The 26,007-nt window shown below is 37.6% G+C and overlaps 1 protein-coding gene and 1 pseudogene across 13 annotated transcripts in view; one reads left to right on the forward strand and one right to left on the reverse strand.

Moving 5' to 3' along the window:
• The window catches only part of LTBP1 (latent transforming growth factor beta binding protein 1), a 666,638-nt gene that overhangs the window by 390,189 nt on the left and 250,442 nt on the right, over nucleotides 1-26,007 (reverse strand). For 11 of the 13 annotated variants that reach the window (XM_023736141.1, XM_023736106.1, XM_023736096.1 and 8 more), the window contains one exon: nucleotides 2,584-2,753. In XM_023736141.1, coding sequence (XP_023591909.1) covers nucleotides 2,584-2,725 — 142 coding nt within the window. In that variant the 5' untranslated portion in view covers nucleotides 2,726-2,753. Of the gene's footprint in view, nucleotides 1-2,583; nucleotides 2,754-9,276; nucleotides 9,400-26,007 lie in introns of those variants that run through there. The other 2 variants (XM_023736140.1, XM_023736158.1) reach the window with 2 other exon arrangements.
• Nucleotides 9,567-14,122, forward strand: LOC101360372 (small ubiquitin-related modifier 3-like; annotated as a pseudogene).

The following is a 26,007-nucleotide window of genomic DNA, read 5'->3' on the forward strand; positions in this document are numbered from 1 at the left end:
GGCACAGGACTGGGCAATGTTTCATTCTGTTAAACATAAGATGGTCATGAGTCGGAACCAACTCAACAGCAACTAACAACAACCACCATTTTTTCCCTTTTAGAAGGGGAAGACAATGTTTGTTCTTTGCTAACCTTAATGTCTTCTCTAGTCCTTGTAGCTTCTCAAAAATAATGGTAATAGGACCGTCTTATTCACCCAGTCCCTCAACTTCATCCCAAGATACATCATGCCCAGCTGATCTTAATATTTTCTATGTTTCTAAATAGCCAAAATTACTTGCTTCTATTGTTTGAATCTTTCAGAAAAATGAGAAATTAATATGTTTGCATTTGATCTTTTCTACAAAGATGAAAGTAAAGATAGTAAAAGCTCCTGCTTTTCCTCAGACTTCTCTTATTAACTTTCCTTTCTGTTACATGCAACGTTTCCTCGGAGCCTCCTCTTTTACCTAAAACAGAGCTGGACTGTGGGGAGACAGAAAACTTTTAGGTCCTTACTACTACCCAGACATCCTTTCAGTTTTAATCTTCCTACTGTCGTTCTCATTCAATTTTCTGATTTCAGGATCCTTAATGATCCTGCTTAAATCCCTCTTTTTAAAACTTTCTTATTAGCCCTCCATCTCTCTTTGGAGCTCTGACTTCGGCAAAAATGGTCACGTCTCCCTTCCTGTCCTTCCTATATGCCTAACTCTTTCAGTTAGTTCTGAGCTTCTATTGAGCAACAGCCAGGTTTTGGAGGTTTGCACAGAGAACTCCATCCTTGTGATAATGTGTCAGCCTAAATCACTTTACTAGTTCCCCACTATGAATAAAATATATCTAAACAGGATGAGGGGGAATCTGGGGACAGTGTAGATAGGAAACATATCTCCATGTTCTTCTGAAACGCAATTTCATCTTCCAGAAGACAACAAAGCTTTGTTGTCTTCTGGAAGATGAAATTGCGTTTCAGAAGAACATGGAGATATAACATGTATATGTATGTGTGTATATATGCATATGCATACATATACTTATATACACACACATGAACCTTCAAAAACTCTTCTCATCAGATTCTAATTTTAGACTGCTTCTAAAAATATATAATCTGTATAAGGAAATGAAAAATACCTATTTTGGCTTATTTGTAAAATTAGGATAAGAAAAACATTATATACTCAAAGGATATTTGAGGAGCCCTAGTGGCACAGTGGTTAAGCACTCGGCTGGCTAACCGAAAGGTTGGAGGTTCGAACCCACTAGCTGCTCCATAGGAGAAAGATGTGGCAGTCTGCCTCCGTAAAGATTACAGTCTTGGAAACCCTATGGGGCAGTTCCACTCTGTCCTACAGGATCGCCATGAGTTGGAATCGACTCAACAGCAACAGGTTTTTAAGGGATATTCACACAGATGAAAACAGGCTATTGACCATTTAAACTAAAGGACTGAGATCCTTAAAAACAACATGGAGATGTCTATTCTTGTTTATCTGACTTGGGAGATGATCTAAATGATTTACCCCTGTCTATGATCCCAGAGCTTGCTTTCCTCACTGTCCCTATAAACCACACAAACTATCTGCTATGGGGTCCAGCCTCAGGCCACAAGGCAGAATTTTCTCAAAAGAGGCACAAGCCTTCTATTAGATACTTTTAGTATTAAATGATCCATTCTGAGAGAAGAATCGATCACTTCATGTTCAGTACAAAAATCGGGAGGTGCAGGTGAGCCTAGGGAATCAAACCCACAACAGATCTCTAAAGTGGATGTCTAAAGTGTCAAAAAGTAGTACAAATTCTATCGCTGCTACTCATACTATTCCTGGTGGTGACACAGTCCTTTTTCACCTCACACTGGCATTCTCCTCCATTACTTATGGCATAGGCATTCAGTCAGCGTGGACAGAGCAGGAAGCTGCTGGACCTACAGTGCTCACGGCTAGCTCCTGCCTCTGAATGGTCTGCTGCTTCAATCCAGAACCCTTTCTCCAGATGCTGCCAGCAGACACTGTGTAATACCTAAACCACAAATCATCACATTCCCCACCCTTTGAGCCAGGGCTTGTCCTTGAGCTTCCCACATAGTGAGACATTAACCAAACTGGCCACTGATACAATAGCTCTTTACAAAGAGTAAAATGTGGCACACCATCTGCTTGACATGCTGAAAAGTAGGTGGACCTCGTAACATAAAAATATTCAATGTAGGTGAACCTCTGAGATTAATGCAGGACATTTCAGACATTTTACCAATCCTGGCTAGCTTATTAAAGAAAATATTTTATCAACATAAAAATACCATAGAACTGTATCTAAAATTACAGCAAGTGTGCCTTGGAAATGGAGCCATCTTGCAAAGACAGAATTGAAGGCAGGTCATTTCAGGTTCCTTTCCAACTTCCAGGAAAACTCTTTCCTCAAAAAAAGGAAACCATGCTAAATACCTGCTGTCTGGTTGTTTTGGGAACCAATGTGGATTTTTTTTAATGACTCTTGAATTTACCTACTGTGACACATTAAAACCATTTAACCTATGCAAGTGTTTCCAAACTATGACACTATAACTTAGGAAAATGGTCGACTGGACTATACTCACACTGGAAAGGCGCCGTGCCTGGATCCTGCCCATATCTTAAGGGGAGCAAGCCTTCAGCGGACTGCTCTCCCGAAATCACCTTCTGAGCAGGAAAGTACTTGGGCTTGATCACATATTCCTGGGTCTGGCCGTGATGAACCATCACATTCTGTGAGGAAAGGGGCGTCACTCTGGGAAGAAACAAAGTAAGGATAAGGAATTGAATAATGGACTTTTAAAAGTTAACTGAGAAGGAAAGAATAAGAAGTTAGTCAAACTTAGAAAGGAGCATAGATTCCATGCAAAGCTCATTTTTTCCTCCAATTACAGTAGCAAACCATTCACAACATATAAGGAATGAACAGCTTACTCTTGGGAAGCTACAACATAAAAGTGACTCTGCCTGTTTAGTCAAAAAGCATAATGATAAATAGGCCATCAGACTCATATTTTATCAGAAGAGTCAGAGCACAGCTACCACAAGCCTTCATGCAAAACACACAGAGCTTAATCCAAGAAAAAGACAAAGACCTACACATTAACACATACATATATACAGAAGATATATTTGATACATGTTGATAAATAGATGCACAGTATTAGAAATGGGAAGGAGAGAAAATGGGGAAGAAAGAGAATATAGGAAGGGAATAATGCACGAAATTATCAGCTTCATCAGTTTAGCAAAATCAACTGTACACAATTTAGAGCTTGCATAATACATTAAGGCCTTCCAACTCTTCCTCATGCTAGCAGGGAAGTTGTTTAACCTTCTGAGCCTCAGCTGCCTTATCTGTATCATAAAATGTCTGCCACACAGGCTGAGAAAAATGCTTGTAAAAACTTGAACACAAAAAAACTAAAAAAGAAAGGGAGGGAGGGCATGAGAAGGGGAGGAGGGAGGGAAGAAGGAAAGAAAGAAGGAAGGAAGATTTTTAATTCCCTCTGGAGACACAAATTATGATGATTCCCTGGGGGAAAATAAACACACAGATTACTTATTCCAGTTAACACTTCTTCAATTTTCTTATGCTGTATCTCATAATGATATAAACTGCATTACTCAAGTTAAATGTTAGTAAGTTCCTATAAATTACAAAAAGCCCTGGTGGACAGTGGTTAAGAGCTCAGCTGCTAACCAAACAGTCGGCAGTTCAAATCCACCAGCCACTCCTTGGAAACTCTATGGGGCAGTTCTACTCTGTCCTATAGGGTTGCTATGAGCAGCAATTGACTCGATGGCAATGAGTTTGGTTTTTTTGTTTGTTTATAAATAACAAGAATAAAAAGAATAACTAATGATGGTTTTTCATCTTTTCAACATGAGTCAAGACTTGTGGGAACTTCTGAATACAATTACTATGTTTTCACTCTCCTCGTCCAACCCTTTATTTTCTATGACAGCTCTCATGTAATGTAGTCTTTTGAATAATACGCCGTTTGCCAGATTCAATCATTCCTAGATGAACAGAAACAAAATCATTAGTTAATATCACTAATGCCCCACTGCTGTCGAGTCGATTCAGACTCATAGCGACCCTATAGACAGAATAGAACTGCCCCATAAGGTTTCCAAGGCCGTAATCTTGACAGGAGCAGACTGCCACATCTTTCTCCGGTGAATATCACTAACAGGTAACGCAAAAGACAAAGAAAATATACCAACTAATTCCAGAATAGGCAAAATTGCTACTAAATTGTTATGACAGTGCATTTTAGCAAAGAACTGAGTCTCGGGAAAAAAGCCTGCTCTCCTGTGTAACCCGACCCAAAAACTTGGTCTTAATGAGGAAATGGAGTCCCTGGGCGGTGCAAACAGTTAACACGCTTGGCTGCTAACCAAAAGGTAGGAGGTTCGAGTCCACCCAGAAGCTCCTCAGTAGAAAGACCTGGCAATCTAATTCCAAAAAACCAGCCATTGAAAAACCCCTATGGAGTACAGATCTACTCTGACACACAAGGGGTCACCATGAGTCAGAATCAACTCAAAGGCAACTGGTTAATGAAGGAATATCTGAACAAAAGGAAGAAATGACACCATAGCAGGACAGTGGGAAAGGTAAATTGTCAAGCCACCAAAAACATAATGTTTTATCAAAAGCAATAAGAGTTTTAGATAAACTTAGTCCATTCTGTTTATTCTAGTTAGGGCTAATGAAAGCGCTATTCTGTGGCACAGGCATCATTGAGAGATAAAAGAATACAAGTGGCTGGGATTAAGGGTGCACCCCTCTTATCCAGTCAGGGATCTAGATCTATCACTTTAAACCCTGTAGTCTCAGGAAAGCCTGGGGAAGTTCATGTAGGGTCTGAACTTTCCCAGAAGCGATGCCATGCAAGGGTATTGCCTCTGTCATCAGACTAATCACACAATTACTAAAAGCCTAAGGCCTAACACTGCAAAACACTTTTGTTTTGATGATGTAAGTGTTGGTTTGAACCTTAAGTATATTTGGTTGAAAGGGAGTAGAAAGAAAAACAGCTGGGCACATCTGGTGGTGACTGATAAGAACCACAAATCTATGCTGTTAGCCTCGTAGGAAGGGAAAGTCCTTCTCATCTCAGTGGCAACTTGCTCTTGGCCATGCTGTCTGTCACCCTGTCACTATGCTGCTGAGACCTGCTCAGAAAAGTGTGGGCTCACTCAGTTCAGGATGGGACAACCCAACATTGCAGGAGGACTTTGGGCTGCTAAAACTAATTCCTGCTCTGACCACTGAGGTGAGACTATAGGGTCTGCCTTCTAGTTGAGTTCCTCCCTTCTCTCCCCTCTATATTCGGGAAGCATGGGGCAGCAATAAACAAGCTGTGTCTGTAACCTGAAAGCACATGTATGCATAGGTTCCTCTGCCCTAAACATAACCAAAAAGCAGTAAACAAATAAATAAGACTGAGCTGTACCAGATCTAGACCCTGAGTGACAACCCTCAACCATCACTAACATAAGGAGATTTGTATCTTGGCAATGGTACTTCAGACCCACTAAACCAATAAACCAATTGTCATTGAATCAGTTTCGACTCTTGGCAACCCAATGTGTGTCAGAGTAAAACTGTGCTCTATAGGGTTTTCAGTGGCTGATTTTCAGGAAGTAAATTGTCAAGCTTTTCTTCCAAGACATCTCTGGGTGGACCTGAACCTCTAACCTTTTGGTTAGCGGCCAAGCATGCTAATCCTTTGCACCACCCAGACTCCTCAGTCCCACTACTGTGTAAGTATTCCCCAAGTTACAAATACATTGCAAATACGGTGCTCCACAGTGCTGCCCTACTCTTCCTGCATCTTGTCTCCCTTTTCTACCCTGGGAAGGTGTAAGTGCATATGTTCATGCAAACACACAGACACACACTGACAGACTGATGTCACTCTGCCTCACAGTTCCATGGAGAAAGAAGCAAAACTGTGGACAGTGACGTCATCTAGGGCAAGTAGAGGGAACTGTCCAAACATTCATTCCACAAATATTTATTAAGTGTAATTACATTGACCTATCTGATTTTATTCTCTTCAGTTCCCTAGGAAAGAAGTCCTTTCATTCTTTCAAGACATCACCTAGATAAAAACACAGAAGACATAAAATTTCCAGAACATCATTAGCAAAGTGAACTTCAGATACACCAGGAGGGAAAATGTAGAGATGAAAAAGACAAGAGAAGCAATAAGGTAACTATTATAGATATAAGAGACAGACAGATATAGAAATATTTTTGTTTTTAAAGAATATATGTGTGTCTATCTTTAAAACCATGAGAATGATACTCAGCTACATCACTGTTATTCTATCTGATAGTCATTTACAAATATCTTCATAAGCAAATTTCTCAAAAACTAAATGTGCATCAGGAATAAGCACCTAAGGTACAAAGTATGATTCTCCATCTGCTTATACTCTTACATTCTTAATGGCAAACTTAAGTCAAAGGAATATCTAAAGACTTACCCCAGTAAGTTAGATTAGCCACACGCAAGATGCTGCAACTATAAAGTAATGTGATGGTTTTATAACAGCTTTATTGGGATATAATTCACATACCATACAATTCATCCATTTAAAATGTACAATTCAAAGCTTTTAGTATATTCACAGAGTCGTGCAACCATCACCACAATAAATTTTAGAACATTTTCAACTAATTTGTTTTCAGTCTATTGTAACTCACCCATCAAGTTCTGTATTGCCCTTCTAATTAATCCTCTATGTTGTTTTAACATAGTTCATGAACAACGTAAGAAAGTCAGTCCAATTATTTTATGGTTACAGTCTGTTTTAGGGACAAAAATATTTATCCCCATTAAACGACAACCCTCTTCACACCGAGTTCAGTACCAATTGAGGAACACACCCAGGAATCAGACAGATGGAGATCAAAATGTCAGCATTATTCCTGATAAAGCTGGCTGGAAAAAGTGGCTTACGTATTCAGCCAAAAAAAAAAAAAAAAAAAAAACCAAATCTGTTGCCATCAAGTTCATTCTAATTCATGAGACTATGCTCCCACCACACACCCTAAATGAACTTGTTCTACAAAACAGGCAGCATCCCCAGAAGGGGCAGAGCCTGTCTGGCTAAAACCATCTCAAAAGGGGGAAGGGGGTGTACATGTCCCACAGGCTACCTGATTTCCTATCCGGAAGGGGAGAAGCTGAGCATGCCCAGTTCCTTTTCCCCAAAGCACCATCAGAATCAGAGAACTCTCCTCCTCCCCAAGGAGAAGGGATGAGGAGTGGGGCTACAGGCAGGCAGGGGTGCTTCTCCAGCAGCATCCCTCAAGTGGTAGAAACATGAGAAATGGGGAGTTCATGTTTCACCCTAAAACTACCCCCTGTCTTTTTCACCAAAATGGCAAGATCCAGCTGGCTGAAGTAAAAGAAAAAGAGAATAAAGGCACATAAGTTTAGAAATGTAGAAACTGGAGTACTATGCAGCACTGAAATCCAATTATACAAACACACACACACACATACACACACACATATATTTTCTTTGAAGGCAGGAAGGGGCCAAACTGTAGAAAATCTAGATTTTTTGTTAAAGCGCTTGGCCTTTATCCTTTAGGAATGATTACAACTAGTCATTTTTCACGCAAATAGAGAAAAGCGTTCTTTTGGCAATATTAAACTTGCAACAAAGTGTTAAAAAGATTAGAATTAAACCAAATGCCTAAACTAGGGCAATGAGGGATACACGGAATGGGGACAAATGTGAAGAGCATTATAAAAGAAGATCTGATGGGGCTTGATGATTAAACAAGTGAGGGCAGAGGACTAAAGGAAAAGGAGTCAAGCAAGACATGAAGGTTTCAAGCCTGGTTGACTGGAAGGATATTTTTGGTTAAAGATCAAGGGGAAAATTCAGAGCAAAGAGGTGGCAGGTGGAAGAAAGGGCTAGTCTATGTGATGAGTATTTTACCATTATTTTAGAGTTCATTAGAAATGTAGATGGGACCTCAGGGGAATAGTTAAAGAAAGCTTCTGAGTTGAGGAATAGTGATGTTCTAAGAGCAGTTCTGGGTGGTACAAATGAAATGGTTAACATTGCTCAGCTGCTAACTGAAAGGCTGGAGGTTTGAGTTCACCCAGAGGTGCCTTGGAAAAAAGGCCTGGTGATCTACTTCCAAAAACTCAGCCAATGAAACTCCCATGGAGCACAGTTCCACTCTGACACTCACAGGGTCACCATGAATCAGGGTCAACTAGACAGCAACTGGTAAAACTGGTAAAAGAGGGATCAACATCTTTAAAGGTGAAAATATTGCAGAAAAAAAGAAAATGGAACCACACAGTCTTGGAGGATATTCACACTTAATGGTAGGGACATAAAGAGAGAAAAGGAGAAAACAACAGTAATGTAGGTTCAGAAACAATAAATGGAAGAAAGTTTCTAGAAGGAAGGGAGTCAGTCAGTCACCCACAATCTGCAGCAAAGAAGGTAGAGGAAAAAGAAATATAAAAGGCCACTGGGCTTGGCAGGCAGTCACTGACAACATCAACACTGCAGTTTTAGTTGTGATAGGAGTGGAAGCATGGCTGCGGACAGTGAAACACTTGATAGCTGGTATACTGGTGACACACAAAAATGAAAGAAAGAGAAAAGCAGACCAGAGGTCAGGATTAGGGCTGGCCATCTGAAGACTTGAATCTGTGGAAACTGTATCTTTGTAAGCAAAGGGGAAACAATTGCATAAAACTTCTTTCCTTAAAACAAAGAATTAGTCACAAAATGTTCACACTGCTGCCTTCATAATGGCGATCTTTAGCACAAGGAGGGTCTAAACTTTTCCATGTTTCTACTAAATCCATTATTGGACCCATGGAGAGGGTGGGAGGATCTGGCAAAACACAAGCCCCTTTCTGCTTAAGAAAAGGACGTTGGACCACACAGAAGGCAACCCCCAACAGGCCATAAAAAGTTTCCCACAGAAGGCCAGCCTGACACGGATCTAACCCTTTCTCCTATGTTTAGTGTACTCAGGTTTATAAAGGAGTAAGAAAAACCAGAAGAGAAACTGATGAAGGAGAAAGCCACAGGGAAGTCACTTTAAGTTTCTCAGGGCCAGTTTCTCTCTATAAAATTCCAGTGATCAGATATGCCCACTTGCCTTTCAAGTTGTTCAGAAACGTGGGTGAGAAAATGTGCACTAGAGTTAATTTAAAAAGGTCATCTAATAGTTAAGCGTTTAGCTGCTAACCAAAAGGTCAGTGGTTCAAACTCACCAGCTGCTCTGCAAGAGAAAGATGTGGCAGTCTGCTTTCATAAAGATTACAACCTTGGGCAGAGAGACGTCCCAAGACAGCTGCTTAATCAGATATATCATGCTGTCCTCCCACAGCGAAGACCTGAGAAATGAAGTAAAACAGATACAGATAACAATATTGGAACCCTGAGCATCAAATGGAAGGATGAAGAATTAGATTGAACACCAAATGGAAGAAGAAACTGAATGAAAACAGTGAATGAGGAGATTTATGGATTGTAGGCACCCTGCCAGCCGGCCCAGCGCAGCATGGTCAACTTGACACAAAGTGAGTGGCTTTCCTGGTGAGAAGGACAGGAAGGCAACTTCAAGGCATTCCCAGTACGAGACAGAGATACTGACAGACAAGCCTGGAATGAATAAAGGTGCCATCTGCACCTCCACCTAATGATGAGCGGAAGATCCCAGTGCGCTTATCCCATGTCTACACAGCTGCAACGTCACACATCCCTCACTCAGATAGTTCCTGCAGACCAAGTGCACATGCACTAAAACCCCTTGATACCCCACCACCTACTGAGACGCCAGCTCATGCATACACAGAGGGACTATCCCATCCATTTGGGCAGCAATGCCTCACAGCAGCTACAGAGACATCCTACCCTGACCTCCAGAGCACACAGTAACTGCTAGCACCAATCCGGAAGGACCCTACAGTCCCATAAGACCTGTGGAGGGACCCTGACGACTCCACATTTGTCACTCAATATTGGGGAAAGAACCTTCTCTCCCACCTCCACTCAATCCTGTAAGGCAAGACATACAAGCCTAATCCCACTATACCCACTAGTGAGAGGAAATCACACTCAGGCAACCAACACCACCATAGTCACACAGACCAGTACCACAAAACAACAATAATTAAAATAATACAAAAGAAGACACTCTACAGAGAAGGAGAAGAAACAAAGCTCCTGATATATCAAAACAAAACAAAATTAAAAAATTAGGACAAAACTAACAAACATACAATCAATAAAGAAATATATAAATAAATAAACACCTTAATGCCTAAGAGACAGCAGACAATAACAAATCATATGAAGAAACAGGGTAAGACTTCTCAAACAAGTGTGCAAAATAAAGAGAAAGAAAATCTTCCTGAGGCAGAAATGATAATAGAACTACCTGATAAGGAATTCAAAAGACTTCTATTTAAGCTTCTCAAAGAGATCAAGGAAAACACAGAAAAACCCTAGAAAAATTCCGGAAAACAAAATGACAAACTAAATAGACAAACACAAAACATACAAAACAACTAGAAATCCAGAAGACTAACAATATCAGAAATAGATAACTCAATGGAAGGACAAAGAAAAAAAAAAAAAAAAAAAAAAAAACCATTGCCACTGAGTCAATTCTGACTCATAGTAACCCTATAGGACAAAGCAGAACTGCCTCATAGGGTTTCCAAGGAGCAGCTGCTGGATTTGAACTGCTGATCTTTTGGTTAACAGCCTAAGCTCTTAACCACTGCACCAGCAGGGCTCCAATGGAAGGACACTGAAGTAGAACTGAATCAATAGAAGAAAGAATTACCTAAAAAAAGGACAAATCCCTTGATACTAATTTGAGGAACAATCAGAAAGAAGAACAAAGAAAAATGAAGAAAGCCTAGGAGTTACATGGGACACCATCAAGAGGAATAATTTATATGTAATAGGAATTCCAGAAGAGGAGGAGAAAAAAAAAGTACATATAAAATTTTTGAAGATATATTGGCAGAAAACTTCACAAATATCATGAAAGAGGAGAAGATTTCCATCCAAGAATCTCAACAAACCCTGTAGAGGACAGATCTCAAAAGAAATTCACCAAGGCATATCATAACCAAACTTTCCAAAACCAAAGACAAAAAAAAAAAAAAAAGAAAAAAAAGAATTCTGATAGCAGCTTGAGAAAAGTGAAATAACACTTATCAAGGGGCACCAATAAGACTAAATGCTGATTTCTTATCAGAAACCATGCAGGGACAAAGGCAACGGAACAACATATATAAAATCTTGAAAGAAAAGAATTGCCAACCAAGAATCATATATCCAGCAAAACTGTCTTTCAAAAACTATGATGAAACTAGGATATTCCCAGATAAGCAGAAATTAAAGGAATTTATAAAAACCAGACCAGCCTTACAAGAAATATTAAAGGCAGTCCTTCAGACAGAGACCCAACAACATCATACAACAATCTGAGATAAAGACACACGACAGCATTACCCAGATACCAACCCAGATAAAGACTTCAATAAAGTAAAATAAAGCTGCAGAACTGATTACAGGCAGCCAGAGTTGTTAAGCTATAAATGAAGACAACTTCAAGACAAATAAGTTGGAGTAAATGTTGTAGTTATAGAACTTCCATATGAAAAGGAAGTCAAAGCGATTTCAAGATGTAACAGGCTATTTTAAACTTAGGAGGATAAACTTCAGGGTAACCACAAAGAAAATTACTAAATCTACTCATCAAAATGAAGAAAATCAAAAAGACTCAGTAAACATAAAAACAACAATGAACGACAGACAAAGAAAATCCATATACAAAAAGAACTCAATATAGAAAACCAAGAGGAACAAAGAAATCATTAACACTACAAAAAAAGTATAACAAAAAGGCAGAAGCGAATTCATACCTATTGATAATCACACTGAATATAAATGGATTAAATGCACCAGCCAAGAGGCATAAAGTAACACAATGATAAACCAAAAAAAATTATCCATCAATACACTGCCTATAATAGACATACCTTAGACACAAAGACATAAACAGGTTAAAAATCAAAAGGATGGAAAAAAATATATCAAGCAAATAGTAAGCAAATGAGAGCAGGAGTGACAATAATAATTTCTGATAAAATATACTTTAAGTCAAAATCCATTATACGAGACAAAGGGCATTATATAATGATTAAAGGGTCAATTCACCAAGAAGACATTACAATATAAACATTTATGCACCCAATGACAGAGCTCCAAAATATATGAAACAAACTTTTAACAGAATTTAAAACAGAAATATACAGTTCTACAACAATAGTAGACTTTAACACACCGCTTTCAACAATGGACAAAACAACTAGAAAGAAACTCAACAAAGATACAGAAGAGCTAAAAAATACAATCAACCAACTCGATCTCATAGACACATACAGAACACACCACCCAACAGCAGCACAGTACACGTTCTTCTCTAATGCCCATGGATCATTCTCTAGAACAAACCATGTTTTAGGCCACAAAACAAGCATCAATAAATTCAAAAACACCAAAATAATACAAAGTATCTTCTCTGACCATAATAATATAAAACTAAAAATCAATAACAGCAAGAACAAGGAAAAAAAATTAAATCAATGGAAACTGAATAACACCTTGCTTTAAAACTATTGGGTCATAGAACAAATTAAAAATTAAATTAAAAAATTATTAGAATAAAATGAGAATGAAAACACAACATGCCCAAACCTTTGGGACACAGCAAAAGCAGTGCTCAGAGAAAAATTCATAGCAATAAATACACCCATCAAAAAGAAGATCCAAAATCAATAACTTAACCTGACAACTTGAGCAAATAGAAAAGGAACAGCAAAAGAAGACTACAGCTACCATAAGAAAGGAAATAATAAAGATTAGAGCAGAAATAAACAAAAGAGAAAACAGAAAAACAATAGAAAGAATCAACAAGTCTAGAAGTTGGTTCTTTCAGAATATCAATAAAACTGACAAACCACTGGCTGAATTGACAAAGGAAAAAAACAAGAAGATGCAAATAATCAAAATAAGAAACAAAATGGGGGATATTACAACAGAACCAACTGAGATAAAGAGGATCATAACAGATAATTATGAAAAATTGTACTCCAACAAATTTGAAAACCTAGAAAAAATGGACAAATTCCTAGAAACATACTACCTACCTAAACTAACACAAATAGAGGTAAAAAATATAAAGACTCATAACAAAAGAAGAAATTGAACATGTTGTTTAAAAAACAAAAAACCTCCCAACAAAAAAAAAAAACCCAGCCCAGATGGCTTCACTGGAAGATTCTACCATTCAAAGAAGAGATGACACCAATTCTACTCAAAATATTCCACAACATAAAAAAGGAAGGAATACTCCCTAATTCATTCTATGAAGCAAGCATAACCCTGACACCATAGGCCAGGCAAAGATACCACAATTAAAAAAAAAAAAAAAAGAAGAAGAAAATTACAGACCAATATCCCTCAAGATTTTGGAGTCCTCGTGGTGCAGTGGTTAAGAGCTCGGGCTGGTAACCAAAAGGCCGGCAGTTGAAATTCACCAGCTGCTCCCTGGAAACCCAATGGGACAGTTCTACTCTGTCCTATAGGGTCGCTATGAGTCAGAATCGACTTCACAGCAACAGGTTTGGTTTGGTTTTATCCTTCATGAATATAGACACAAAAATTCTCAGCAAAATTCTAGCCAACAGGCTCATTCAGTGCGGACCTGGTACCTTTTTTCTGAAGCGGCAGCTGAGGACACTTTGGCACTCACCATGGCCAACGAAAAACCCAAGAAGGAGTCATTACTGAGAACAATCATATTAATTTGAAGGTGGGGGGCATGATGGTTCTGTGGTGCAGTTTAAGATTAACAGGTATATACCACTTAGTAAACTAATGAAAGCCTATTATGAACGACAGGGTTTGTCAATGAAGGCGATCAGATTTCAACTTGACAGGCAGCCAATCGATGAAATTGACACATATGCACAGCTGGAAATGGAGGATGAAGAGATAATTGATGTGTTCCAGCAGCAGACAGGAGGTGTCTTCTAAAAAAGGGAGGCTGCTACTTTACTCCAGAACTCTGTTCCTACAGACCAAGAATACATTATCAATTAGAATACCACAATTTGGTTCCACCACAACCTGACTACTATAGTATAGTTTTCTCTATTCTTTCATTTTCCCATTCCCCATTCCTTTACTGTAAATAAAGTAACTGTTTTATGCGTACAAGCATATTGCTTTTTTTTTTAACTAAATGGCCAATGGTGTGTTTTGATCGACAATCAAGTGGAGACGGGCTGGGGAAAAATACTGGTTCTGTGAAAATATTCCCTTTTTTCCATTAGCCACATGCTTATTCAGCTCTTATCTTTATATTCCAGTAATTTATTTTCTTCTTACCTGTTTAGCAAAAAATGACATAAAAAATCCTTGCATACTTTGTTTGATTGGAGAATTTTAATGTTTTTGCATTTATCATTGTAAAACCAAGGACAATTTTATAAGTTTTTTGTATGTAGCTCTTACATGTAGGGAAATCTGTCTTCTTTAAGCAGGGAAAAAATTACTCTAAAATAAATGAATCCTAGATAGTCTTCCCTTTAAGGTAAGTGTCTTATTATTTAAATAAATTTCTTCTTTAAAAAAAAAAAGTCTAGCCAACAGAATTCAACAGAATATCAAAAAAATAATACATCATGATCCAGTGGGATTCACACCAGGGATGCAAGGGTGGTTCAACATTAGAAAATCAATCAACATAATTCACCACATAAATAAAAGATAGGAAAAGAATCACATGATCATCTTAATCAATATAGAAGAGGCATTTGATAAAATCCAACATCCTTTCCTGATTAAAAAAAACTCTCAGCAAAATAGGAATAGAAGGAAAATTCTTCAATATAATTAAGGGCATACATGCAAAATGAACAGACAACATTATTCTCAATGGAGAGAGACTGAAAGTATTCCCTTTGTGAACGGCAATGAGACAAGGAAGCCTATTATCATTACTCTTATTTAATAGTGTACTGGAAGTCCTAGCCAAAGCACTAAGGCAACAAAGGGAAATAAAAGGTATCCAAATGGGAAATGAAGAAGCAAAACTATTTAGATGACATGATCTTATATACAGAAAATCCAAGAGATTCCTCAAGAAAGTTACTGTACCTAATAGAAGGATTCAGCAAAGTGACAGGGTGAAAGAGCAATACAAAAAAATCATTTGGGTTCCTCTACACTAAGGAGAACTCCAAAAAGGAAATCAAGAAAACACTACCATTTACAATAGCTCCCAAAAGATTAAAATACCTAGGAATAAATCTAACCAGGGATATAAAACACTTATACAAGGAAAACTACAGAACACTACTGTAAGAAACCAAAAGAGCCTTACACAAATGGAAAAACATTCCATGCTCATGGACTGGAAGACTTAACGCTGTGAAAATGTTAATACTACCCAAGAAAATCTATAGATATGATGCAATCCTGATCCAAATCCCAACACCATTCTTTAATGAAATGGAAAAACTAATATCCAACTTTACATGGAAAGGAAAGAGGCCCCGAACAGCTAAAGCAATACCAAAGAACAACAAAGTAGGAGGCCTCAGACACCCTGATCTCAAAACTTACTATACAAACTCAGGAATCAAAACAGCCTGGTACGAGTTCAATGACAGACACATAGACAAATGGAATAGAATTGAGAACCCAGAAGTAAATCCATCCATCTATAAACAGCCAATCTTCAATAAAGGGTCAAAGGCCATTCAATGGGAAGAAACAGTCACTTTAACAAATGGGGGTAGCAAAACTGGATATCCATTTGCAGAAAAAATGAAACAGGATCCATACTTCACACCATACACAAAAACTAACCCAAAATGGATCAAAGACCTAAATGTTAAACCTAAAACTATAAAGTTCCTGGAAGATAACACAGGGATAAAGCTAAGGCTCCCAATATTTGGCATAAATAGACTATCAAACACAACTACAAATGCATGAACAACAGAAGATAAATTAGATAACTGGGACTTCCTAAAAATGAAATACGTGTGCTCATGAAAAGACTTTGCCAAAAGAGTAAAAAGAGTACCTATAGACTGGGAAAAAATATTTGGTAATGACATATCTGACAAGTATCTAATCTACAATATATTTAAAAAATCAACAATTCAACAAGAAAAAGAAAAACAAACCAATAAAAAATGGGCAAAGGACACAAACAGACACTTCATGAAAGAGGAAATTCAGGCAGCTAACAAATGCATGAAAAGATTCTCATGATCATTAGCCGTTAGAGAGATGCAAATCAAAACTACAATGACTGTTCTTGACAAAAACTCTAAATAAAATAGGTATGGAAGGGAAATTCCTCCACATAATAAAGGGCATCTATACAAAACCAGAAGCCAGCACAACTCTTAACACAGAGAAGCTGAAAACATTCCTCCTGAGAACAGGAATAAGATAAGGATGCCCTTTGTCACTACTCCTATTTAACACTGTGCTGGAACTCCTAGCTAGAGCAATAAGACAAGAAAAAGAAATAAAGGGCATCCAAATTAATAAAGAAGTAAAATTACCTTATTTGCCAGATGACATGACACTATACATACAGAACCCAAAGAACTCCACAAGAAAACTACCGAAACTAATAGAAAGATTCAGCAGAGTAGCAGGACACGAGATAAACATACAAAAATCGGTTGGATTCCTATACATCAATAAAGAGAACTATGAAAAGGAAATCAGGAAAACAATACCATTTATAATAGTCTCCCCCAAAATAAAATACTTAGGAATAAATCTAACCAGGGACGTAAAAGACTTATACAAGGAACACTACAAAACATTACTGCAAGAAAACAAGAGACCTACATAAATGGAAAAACATACCATGCTCATGGATAGGTAGACTCACATTGTGAAAATATCAATTCTACCCAAAGCAATCTACAAATACAATGCAATCCTGATCCAAACACCAACAGCATTCTTTAACACAATGGAAAAACTAATAATTAACTTTATAAAAGAATGGAAAGTGGACATGGATAAGTAAAACCCTGGTGGCACAGTGGTAAAAAACAGGGCTGCTAACAAAAAGTTTGGCATTTCAAATCCACTAGCTGCTCCTTGGAAACCCTATGGGCAGTTCTACTCTGTCCTACAGAGTAGCTATTAGTCAGAATAAACTGGACGGTCACAGAGTTTTTTTGTTTCAAATGAAGAAGAATAAAGTAGGAGGACTTGCACTACCTGACCTCAGAACCTACTATACTGCTATGGTAGTCTATAACAGCCTGGTACTGGTACAATAACAGACACATTGACCAATGGAATAGAATCAAGAACCCAGATGTAAATCCATCTACCTATGTTCACCTGATCTTCGACAAAGGCCCGAAGTCCATTAAATGGGGAAAGGATAGTCTTTTTAACAAAATGGTGCTGGCAAAACTGGATGTCCCTCTGTAAAAAAAATGAAACAGGATCCATATTTCACACCATACACAAAAACTAATTCAAAATGGATCAAAGACCTAAATGTAAAAGCCAAAACTATAAAGATTATAGAAGAAAAAATAGGGTCAATGCTGGAGGCCCTAATACATGGCATAAATAGCACAAAAACCATAATCAACAATCAAAAACACCAGAAGATAAGCTAGCTAACCAGGATCTTCTAAAAATTAAACACTTTTATTCATCAAAAGACTTCATCAAAAAGCTAAAAAGAGAACCTAAAGACTAGGAGAAATTTTTTGGACTTTACAAGTCAGAAAAAGGTCTAATCTCTAAAATCTACAGGAAAATCCAACACCTCTACAACAAAAAGACAAATAATCCAATTAAAAAATGGGCAAAGGATATGAACAGGCACTTCACCAAAGAAGAAATTCAGGCAGTTAACAGACACATGAGGACATCCTTGCAATCACTAGTCATTAGAGAAATGCAAATCAAAACCACAATGAGATACCATCTTACCCAAACATTACTGGCAAAAATTTAAAAAAAAAAAAAAACGAAAATAACTAATGTTGAGATGCTGTGGGGAGCTTGGAATTCTTATACACTGCTGGTAGGAATGTAAAATGGTACAACTATTTTGGAAAATGATATGGCACTTCCTTAAAAAGCTAGAAATAGAAATACCATACGATCCAGCAATCCCACTCCTAGGAATACATCCTAGAGAAATAAGAGCCACCACACAAATAGACATATGTACATCCATGTTCACTGCAGCATTATTCACAATAGCAAAAAGACAGAAACTACCTAAGTGCCCATCAACAGATGATTGGATTAAAAAACTATAGTACATACACACAATGGAATTCTACACAAAAATAAAGAACAATGATGAATCTGCGAAACATCTCACAACATGGATGAATCTGGAGGGCATTATGCTGAATGAAACAAGTCAATCACTAAAGGACAAATGCTGTATAAGACCACTACTATAAAAACTCATGAAAAGGTTTACACACAGAAAAAAAACAATCTTCGATGGTTACTAGGGAGGGGAGACATGAGAAGGGAAAAACACTAACTAGATAATAGGTAAGAGGTAACTTTTGTGAAGGGTAAGACAGTACACAATACTGGAGAAGTCAGCACAAGTTGACCAAGGCAAGGTCATGGAAGCTTCACAGACACATCCAAACTCAGAGGAACTGAATTACTGGGCTGAAGGCTGGGGACCATGGTCTCGCGTGGCATCTAGCTCAGTTGGCATAACACGGTTTATAAAGAAAATACTTTACATCCTACTTTGGTGAGTAGCCTCTGGGGTCTTAAAAGCTTGTGAGTGGTCATCTAAGATACTCCATGGGTCCCACCTCTTCTGGAGCAAAGGAGAACGAAGAAAATCAAAGACACAAGAGAAAGATTATTCCAAAGGACGAATGGATCACAACTACCACAGCCTCTGCCAGACTGAGTCCAGCAAAACTAGATGGTGCCCAGCTACTAGCACTGACTGTTCTGACAGGGATCACAACAGAGGGTCCCAGACAGAGCTAGAGAAAAATGTAGAAGAGAATTCTAACTCACAAGAACAAGACTAGATTTACTGGTCTGACAGATACTGGAGAAACCCTGAGAGTATGGCCCCCGGACACATTTTTAACTCAGTACTGAAGTCCCTCCTGAGGTTCACCCTTCAGCCAGAGATTAGACAGGCCCATAAAACAAAACAAGACTAAATGGGCACATCAGCCTAGGGGCAAGGACAAGAAATCATGAAGGGACAGGAGAGTTGGTAGTGGTGAATCCAAGGCCAAGAAGGGGAGAGTGTTGACATGTTGTGGGGCTTGCAACCAATGTCACAAAACAATACGTGTATTGTTTAACGAGAAACTAATTTGCTCTGTAAACCTTCACGTAAAGTACAATAAAAAAAAAATTTTTTTAAAGAGTCAGAAGAATTGACAAAAGAATCTGTGCCTCTCAGTGAGTCTTGAGGATACCGGGAGACACATGACCTAGAAAATGTTAAAATTAGCCAATAAATAAATATGCCATGCCAGGTGTGCCTGCAGCCTCTCAAACCTGTAGCAGTGCCCTCCCCGCCTGGCTTGAGGGCTCATCACCCACACTTCAACAGGTTGGTCCAGATGCAGGTCAATGGCTCCTCAGACTACACCAGCTATTATTCCAAAAAAAAAAAATCCTACAATGAGATACCATCTCACCCCTGCAAAAATGGCACTGATCAAAAAAACAGAAAACAACAGATGCTGGAGAGGTTGTGGGGATACTGGAACTCTTATAGACTACTGGTGAGACTGAAAATGGTATAACCACTATGGTTATGGTATGATGTTTCCTCAAAAAGTTAGAAATAGAAATAACTTTTAATTCAACAATTCCACTCCTAGGTATATATCCTAGAGATATAAAAGCAGTGATATGAATAGACGTATGTACACCCATGTTCACTGTAGCACTATTCACAATAGAAAAAAGATGGAAACAACGTAAGTATCCATTAACGGATGAATGGATAAGCAAATTTTGGTACATACATACACGGGAATACTATTCAATAATAAAGAATAATGATGAGTCTGCAGAATATCTTATAACGGATGAATCTGGAGAACATTACGCTGAGTGAAATAAATCAGTAACAAAAGAACAAATATTATATGATCCCACTTTCTAAAAAAAGTCAAGAAAGCAGAAAGCAATGCTCTTTGATGGTTACCAGGGATAGGAGGATGCAGGAGAGGGAATCACTTGCTAGATAGTAGACACTTGCTATTTTTAGTGATGGGAAAAGCAATACACAATATGGGGGAAGCCAACACAACTTGACCAAGGTAAATGAAGACACTGAGAGGCATGCAAGAATAAAGAACAATTACGGTAAATGTGTAACATGCACAATTTTGCAACAGTAGTAACAACCAAAAAAATATGTGTGGTTACATAGGTAGATATGTATGCTGTATGTGTATAGGAAGGTATATGCAAGTACATTTTCATGCATATACAGGTATATTTGTAGGTATAAGTATATATACTTGTTTGGATGTGCTGCATATATATTCAGATAGATATTAAAAGTGCATAGGGGACACAGTTACACAGATCTCCTGGACATATCCAAACATCTGGTGGGACTGGTTAAATGGGTTAAAGGGCTTGGGACCATAGTCTTGTGGGAAAACTCAGTCAGTTGGCATAACTTAGCTCATTAAGATAATGTTGTATATCCTAGCTTGGCGAGTAGCGTCTGGGGTTTTAAAAGCTTGTGAGCAGCCATCTAAGATACAACTATTGGACTCTTCCCATCTGGAGCAAAAGAGAATGAAAGAAACCAAAGACTCAAAGAAGAAACTAGTCCACAGGACTAATACCCCACAAGAATCACGCCTTATCTAGCCTGAGACCAGAAGAAATAGACAGTGCTCGGCTACCACTACTGGTATTCATGAGCCCATTCGTACAAAACTACCTATCAGACCATAAAAGATACTAGGATGTAAAAGTCTGCTGATGAGGAGACTAAGTGACAGCACACACTGACAGCATACACGGCCTGCCACCAATAGAATTAAGGGAGACCTGGACTATGCCAGAATAAATATAGTGAAAGTAAAATGAAACAAGCAGACACAGGCTATGAGATGGGAAGAAAGAAAAGAAAAAAAATTACACTAAAAATAAATAGGGATAAACTAGTAAAAATACTTGTGTTAAGACATTTAAGGAGATGAAAAAGACAAAGGGATTGAAAAAGTAAAATAAGAGGGGTTAGAAATCTAAGGAAAAAGAAAAAAAATATGGAAACTTTGGTTAAAAAACCAAAAACCAAACACACTGCTGTCGAGTTGATTCCGACTCATAGCAACTCACAGGACAGAGTAGAACTTCCAAGGCTGTAATCTTTACAGACGCAGAATGCCATACCTGCTGACCTTTAGGTTAGCAGCCGATCGCTTAACCACTGCGCCACCAGGTTACTTGGGAACTTTGATAGCTATGATTAATAAGGAGGTAAACACAATCAAGGAGTTTCTGAGCCAATTTTCCCTTACCAGTGGTTCTCAACTGGGGGCAATACTGTCTCCCAGAGTCATTTGGCAATATTTGGAGACAATTTTTATTGTTATACCGAGACATTTTTATCACAGAGGGGCTGCTGCAGGCATTCAGTGGGTAAAAGATGCTTGGATATTGCTAAATATCCTACAATGCACAGAAGAGCAACCTACAACAAAGAGGTATTTGGTCAAAAATGTCAATAGTGCTAAGGCTGAGAAACCGTGTTCTCAACATGTGCCATTATCAAATTATAACACACATATGAATGAAGAGCTGTTGGCCTCTGGGAGGAACAATGAAGAGGCCTACAGAACTGATAGGGCCTGGAAAGAAGAAGAAGGAAGGGATTAAAAACTGCACAATGCGTCTTTTGGAAGTTGTGTGACACCAGGGAGGTGGCTCCATATCCACGCTGCCTAGGTGGATATCTGTCAGGGGAGCTAAAGCATCACTTGAAATGTAACACGATGGCAAAAAAAAGAAAAAAATCATATTTACTAGAAATCCCCACAGGAATAGTACCACACATGGTTGGAGGGACCCTTAGCATTGGGATGAAAATGTGCCATCCCTAAAGGCATGGTGGAAAAATAACAGTCAGTCTCTAAGTTGTTTTCTAGGAAAGTGGGTCCAAACAACTGTATGGCTTTGGTTCTGCTAAGATGGTCATGCGTGTTTGGGGTCAGACATGAACTGTCCTGGATAACAGAAACCCACTTTAAATATAAAGACACAAATAGGTTAAAAGTAAAAGGATATAACATGTTAACACTAATTCTAAGAAATCTGAAATGGCTATTTTAATATCAGTAAGAGCAGATTTCAGAGCAAAGAATATTATCCAGGATAAAAGAATAATTTCATATGGATAAAGTATCAATTCGTCAAGAGGACATAACAATACTAAACAATTATGCATCTAATAACAGGGCTTTAAAATATATGAGGCAAAACTGTAAAAATGGTATGAAGAAATACGACAAATGTACAGTTACAGTTGGTGTTATCAACTGAATTGTGTGCCCACAAAACATGTGTTGGAATCCTAACCCCTCTGCCTGTATATGTAATTCTGTTTGGAAATAGTTTTCTTTGTCTCTTTCCACCAGCAATCCTTGGCATTCCTGGGCTTGTACATGCATCTATCTCCATCATCTGTCTTCCCCCTGTGCCAATGTGTCTCTGTGTCTATTCTGATCTTTTTATAAGATACCACTCAGAAGTGATTAGGTTTAGGAACCACCCTACGCTGGTATGACCTCATTAACACAACTAAAAAGAAACCCCCTATTTCCAAACAGGGCCATATTTACAAATACAGGGGTTAAGACTTCAACACATATTTTAGGGGACACAATTCAATTCATAACATCTACCAAACATTTAAGAAAGAAATAATACCAAGAAATAAAACTGTCTTTATTCGCAGATGGCATGCTTATCTATGTAGACAACCCTGTAGAATATACAAAAACCTTGTCAACGAGTGAGTATAGCAACGTTGCAGGATACAAGATCAACATATAAAAATCAATTGTATTTCTATATACTAGCAATAAACAACTGTAAACTGAAATTAAAATTATGGTACCACTTACAAGAGCACCAAAAACCATAAATTAGAGATAAATATAACAGAAGTTGTACAAAACCTTTACACTGAAAACTACAAAATCCTGCTATGATAAATTAAAGAAAACCTAAATAAATGGAGAGATAAAACATGTTCATAGAAAAGAAGAATCAATATTGTCACTATTCCCCAAAGTTGATCTATAGATTCGATACAATCCCATTCAAAATCTAGCAGGCTTTTTTGCAGAAATTAACAAACTGATTCTAAAATTCATACAGAAATGCAAAAGACCTAAAATAGCCAAAACAACTGCACAAAGAACCAAACTGGAAAACTAACATTACCTGATTTCAAGACTTATTATAAAGCTACAGTAATTACAACAGCATGATACTGCCATAAAGACAGACAACTACAAACAATGGAACAAAATAGAACACCCAGAAATAGACCAACACATGTATAGTCAATTGATTTTGAAAAAAGTACAAAATCAATTTAGTAATAAAGATATTATTTGTAACAAATGGTGTTGGAACAAATGAATATGCTTTTTTTTAATGCACAAAAAATGAACTTCAGTGCATATATTATACCATATGCAAAAACTAACTCAAAACGAATCATAGACCTAAATGTAAAACCTACAAATATAAAACTTACAGAAGAAAACATGGGCGAGAATCTTTGGGATCTTGAGTTAGGCAAAGATTTCTTAGATACACCACCAAAAGCATAATTCATAAAAGAAAAAAGATGAATAACCTCGAGTTCATAAAAATTACAAACTTCTGTTCTTCGAAAGACACTATTAAGATAATGAAAGGACATCCAAAACTGGGAGAAAATATTTTAAAATCACCTTCACTTGCTGCATGTGCAGCTTTTAAATCATTGAAAAGCCTTCAAGTCTTCTCTTGCACTAAACCACAACCAAACCAAACCCGTTGCTGTTGAGTCATTTCTGACTCATAGCGACCCTACAGGACAGAGAGGAACTGCCCTATACGGTTTCCAAGGAGCACCTGGTGGATTCGAATTACCAATCTTTCTGGTTAGCAGCCGTAGCTGTTAACCACTAAGCCACCTGGGTTTCCAAAATGTATAAAGAAGTCCCAAAATTTTATAAGAACAAAAATTCAATTTAAAAAATGTGCAAAACATTTGAACACTTTACCAAAGAACATATTACAGATGGTAGAAAAGCACACAAAATGTTAATACCATTAATCATTAAGGAAATTTAAATTAAAATTGCAATGATATACCACAAAAAAGAAAACAGCCGTCACAGAGATAACTCCAACTCATGGGTGACCCCATGTGTGACAGTAGAACTGTACTCCATAGGGTTTTCAATGGCTGATATTCGGAATTAGATTGCCAGGCTTTTCTTCTGAGAAGCCTCTGGGTGGACTTAACCTCCAACTTTTTGCACCACCCCAGGACTCCAATGATATACCAAAACATGTATAAAATTAAAACAAAACAAAAAACAAAAATTGACAATATGGAGTTTTGGCAAGGATACAGAAAACTGCAACTCCCATACACTGCTGGCAGGAATATAAAATGGTACTCTGGAAAACAGTTTGGCAGTTTCTCAAAAAATTAAACATACATCTACAATTTGACTTAGCCACTGCACTCCTAGGTATTTATCGAACAGAAATGAAAGCATACACTCATACCTACATTTGTACAGGAACGTCCACAGTAGATACATTGAGTAATAGCCAAAAACTAGAAACAGCCCAAATGTCCATCAATAAAGTGAATAGAAAAAATACCCATATAATATTTTAGCAATAAAAAAAAACTATTGACACACGCAACAATATGGATAGATTTCATAATAATGCTGAAAGAATCCAGAAAAGAAAAAAATGCATTTTACTTAAATAAAATTCTAGAAAATGCAAGCTAATCTATGGAAGATAAGAAGTATAACTGCAATGGATTGAAATATTTCAACATATTTCACATTAAACATTGAAATATGTTTAAATCCACTTGTTTATTTTAAAAATATAGATCACTTTTCAAAGATATTAGATAACCATTTCATTATTTTGAAAATTGGTCAATTACTTGGAAATAATCAAGCAGATACCCCTCTACCTTGATTATACAAACTATATCTCAATCAAATCGATAAAGAAGGAACGTTTTTGTTTAGAAAAGTATTTCAACTGAAAAAAAAAAGGAATGGTCTGATTAGAATACCATCATTTGAAACCCCAAGTGAGAGTTAGGCAATAATCAATGACTGATAACATCATAAAATGAAAGACATTTTGCACATGTTAAGGGAAGAGCACACTATCACCACTTATACAGTGGTCCAGCCAAAAATGAAACCTGAATCTAATCAAGCTGCTGCACCTATACGTGTACCAATTACAGGAAATAAAGGGGCCAGAGTGCATGTTAATACCATAGGGATGCAATCAGTAAAATCTAAATTGTTTTCAACGAAGAAATCTCCAAGGGAAAACAAAAGAGAGAGGGATTCACCAATTAAAACAGAATTAAAAGACATATCAACCTACTGCAATGGATAAACATTATTTTGATAATGATTTGAACAAATAAGTTCTTAAATATTTATGAAACACTTGAAGAAATTGGAATATTGGCTGGATTTTAAATGACATTATCAAAACTAAAAAACCAAAACTATTTCCATCTAGTCGATTCTGACTCACAGTGACCCTATAAAACAGAGTACAACTGTCCCACACAGTTTCCAATCAGCAACTGATGGATTCAAACCGCC

This window comes from Trichechus manatus, unplaced genomic scaffold (genome assembly GCF_000243295.1).
Source record: "Trichechus manatus latirostris isolate Lorelei unplaced genomic scaffold, TriManLat1.0 scaffold00005, whole genome shotgun sequence".
Lineage (NCBI taxonomy): Eukaryota > Metazoa > Chordata > Mammalia > Sirenia > Trichechidae > Trichechus > Trichechus manatus.